The sequence below is a fragment of the Etheostoma spectabile genome, chromosome 17 (genome assembly GCF_008692095.1).
Source record: "Etheostoma spectabile isolate EspeVRDwgs_2016 chromosome 17, UIUC_Espe_1.0, whole genome shotgun sequence".
NCBI lineage: Eukaryota > Metazoa > Chordata > Actinopteri > Perciformes > Percidae > Etheostoma > Etheostoma spectabile.
In genome coordinates this window covers 13,202,147-13,204,403 of record NC_045749.1, presented here as the reverse complement: position 1 = coordinate 13,204,403, position 2,257 = coordinate 13,202,147, and the positions used below count along the sequence as shown (strand labels likewise).

Here is a 2,257-nt window from a genome sequence, read left to right as displayed (position 1 = left end):
GTGTGTGTGTGTGTGTGTGTGTGTGTGTGTGTGTGTGTGCTTGCTTGCTTGCTTGCTTATCAGTGTGCTTGTGTGTGTGTGCAGTTGTTGACAGTTATTTCTTTAGCGAAACAGATGGAATAAGGGATATGTGTTTGTGCACTTTTTGAAATGTGCCTTCTTTACCATTTTGATTCATTAAACCTTTTCTCTCACTCTCTCTGTAAGGCTCTCCGTGTACTTAAACTTTGAGTTTTCTGACAAGAAATGCAGTAATTTTATGGATGCTTTATTGACCATGTTTTGCTTTGTGATATGAAGTACTGTAGCTTGTGCTGGAACAAAGATGTGAGGAAAATTCTTACCATAGTAACCTCACAATTATGTATAGAAAAAATGGCATTAATAACTAAGAAAACTTATACTGTACAATGAGCTCAATATGAGTTTGATGAATTCATTCAAATCTGTTGGCCAGGTCCTGGCTTTCCTCTAGGTTGGTGTGGGTGCAGTGATGATAAACTAACTAACTAACTAACTGGTCTCTCCCTCACACAGACAGCGTGGAAGATGACTTTGAGTTATCCACTGTGTGTCATCGCCCTGAAAGCATGGACAAGCTGCAAGAGCAGACTAAGTTCACCAAGAAGGAGCTGCAAGTCCTCTACAGGGGCTTCAAAAATGTAGGTCTGGCTGTAGAAGAGAGTGATAAGGCAGACAGCGAATCAAAAAATAAACCTAAAAAAACTCTGGTTCTAGTTACACCATTATGGGAGTTCAGAGCAGCATAAGTCTGGCATGTCTGAAGTTATTGTGTAGTCCTTTATACTGTATATTGTGCTAGGTGGGAACTAATGAGTTTTCCCAATTCACATTTCATATCCCAGGAGTGTCCAAGTGGCGCGGTGAATGAGGAGAACTTTAAGACCATTTACTCCCAGTTCTTTCCACAGGGAGGTGAGTTGTTAACTCCTACTGCTAAACCTGGAGAGCTCAAACTGTGTCCATACTACTTTAGTTTACCCCATTTGTTCTATCCTCATTCATTTAATAGACTTCAGGTAAATCTGTAAATATAATCATTTATTTAGGTACACGTGGAGCTTTTAATCATCTTTATGTTCATAATCATCACAATGAAATGAACATAATTAACTCATTATAAATCTGCTCTGGTGAATCATAGTCCATGCACTGCAAAGACGTGAGGCAAATTAGGTTGATGAAATGTTAACCACTCGCCTCCAGTTGTATTTGAAATTATTCTTACATCTTTGCTTAGCTGGCTGCTAATCCAAGCTGTTCAAAGACTTTGCTTCATGTTTTGAGGGCACACAGGTTACTGTAAGTCTCTACTTTTGCAGATTCAAGTATGTATGCACATTTCCTGTTTGAAGCCTTCGACACTAACAAGAACGGCTCAGTTAGTTTTGAGGTGAGCTCTATTCTTGTATCAGCTTCCTTTTTAGAGATGAGAGCAAATATGTGCTCAGTTGAAATGTGCCACCATGGCTATCAACACAAAGAGGCCTATGGATTCCCTCTATACATCTGCCCAGAGAGATTAGTGCTGCAATCAAGATTTGACTTCATTTACTGTGTTAAGATTTTAGTAATGCCAAAACAATACAGTAAATTGTTCTCTTTCTATATCAGGACTTTGTATTTGGTCTGTCTATCATCCTGAGAGGGACTATTAATGACCGGTTAAACTGGGCATTCAACCTCTATGATCTGAACAAAGATGGCTGCATCACCAAAGAGGTAAAACACACACACGCACACACCATTGCATTCTCATGAACGGGTTCATATGATATCATACAAAAGGTTATGCACACGAAAATGTATGATAAACTAGGAGACCTACAACTAGTATAGTGACATCGGCTACCAGCACCAGCACAGCAAGCTGCTGGTCGTGGTACTCTGTCATTTCTGCGGAAGATGGTCTAGTTACCACGGAATAGGTGACTGTGCACTGGGTACAGAGCACCATGAGCTGCCTGTCATTTTGGTGGAGATTACAGTTAAGATTAGACAAGAAAAATTGAGCGCTATGCTAAAACGTTTAGGCATCAAATAGGCTAGTTAAGTTTAGTAACAGATTGTAGTTTGTATTAAAACACTCCCAAGGAACACACATTTCCCAGGTGAAAGTCTTTTGTTTTCCCCGGGATGTATGTATGTATGTATGTATGTTAAACATACCCTGGCCTGTGGTATATGGCGTGTGTGTGTGTGTGTGTGTGTGTGTGTGTGTGTGTGTGTGTGTGTG

The 2,257-nt window shown here is 40.1% G+C and overlaps 1 protein-coding gene across 11 annotated transcripts in view; it reads left to right on the top strand.

Moving 5' to 3' along the window:
* Nucleotides 1-2,257, top strand: part of LOC116704962 (Kv channel-interacting protein 2) — a 98,853-nt gene that overhangs the window by 94,191 nt on the left and 2,405 nt on the right. For all 11 annotated transcript variants that reach the window (XR_004335817.1, XM_032540760.1, XM_032540764.1 and 8 more), the window contains 4 exons: nucleotides 538-662; nucleotides 867-936; nucleotides 1,344-1,414; nucleotides 1,636-1,743. Coding sequence is in view for 10 of the 11 variants with exons in the window: in XM_032540760.1 (XP_032396651.1) it covers nucleotides 538-662; nucleotides 867-936; nucleotides 1,344-1,414; nucleotides 1,636-1,743 (374 nt within the window). In the remaining variant the exon portion in view is untranslated. The remainder of the gene's footprint in view (nucleotides 1-537; nucleotides 663-866; nucleotides 937-1,343; nucleotides 1,415-1,635; nucleotides 1,744-2,257) is intronic.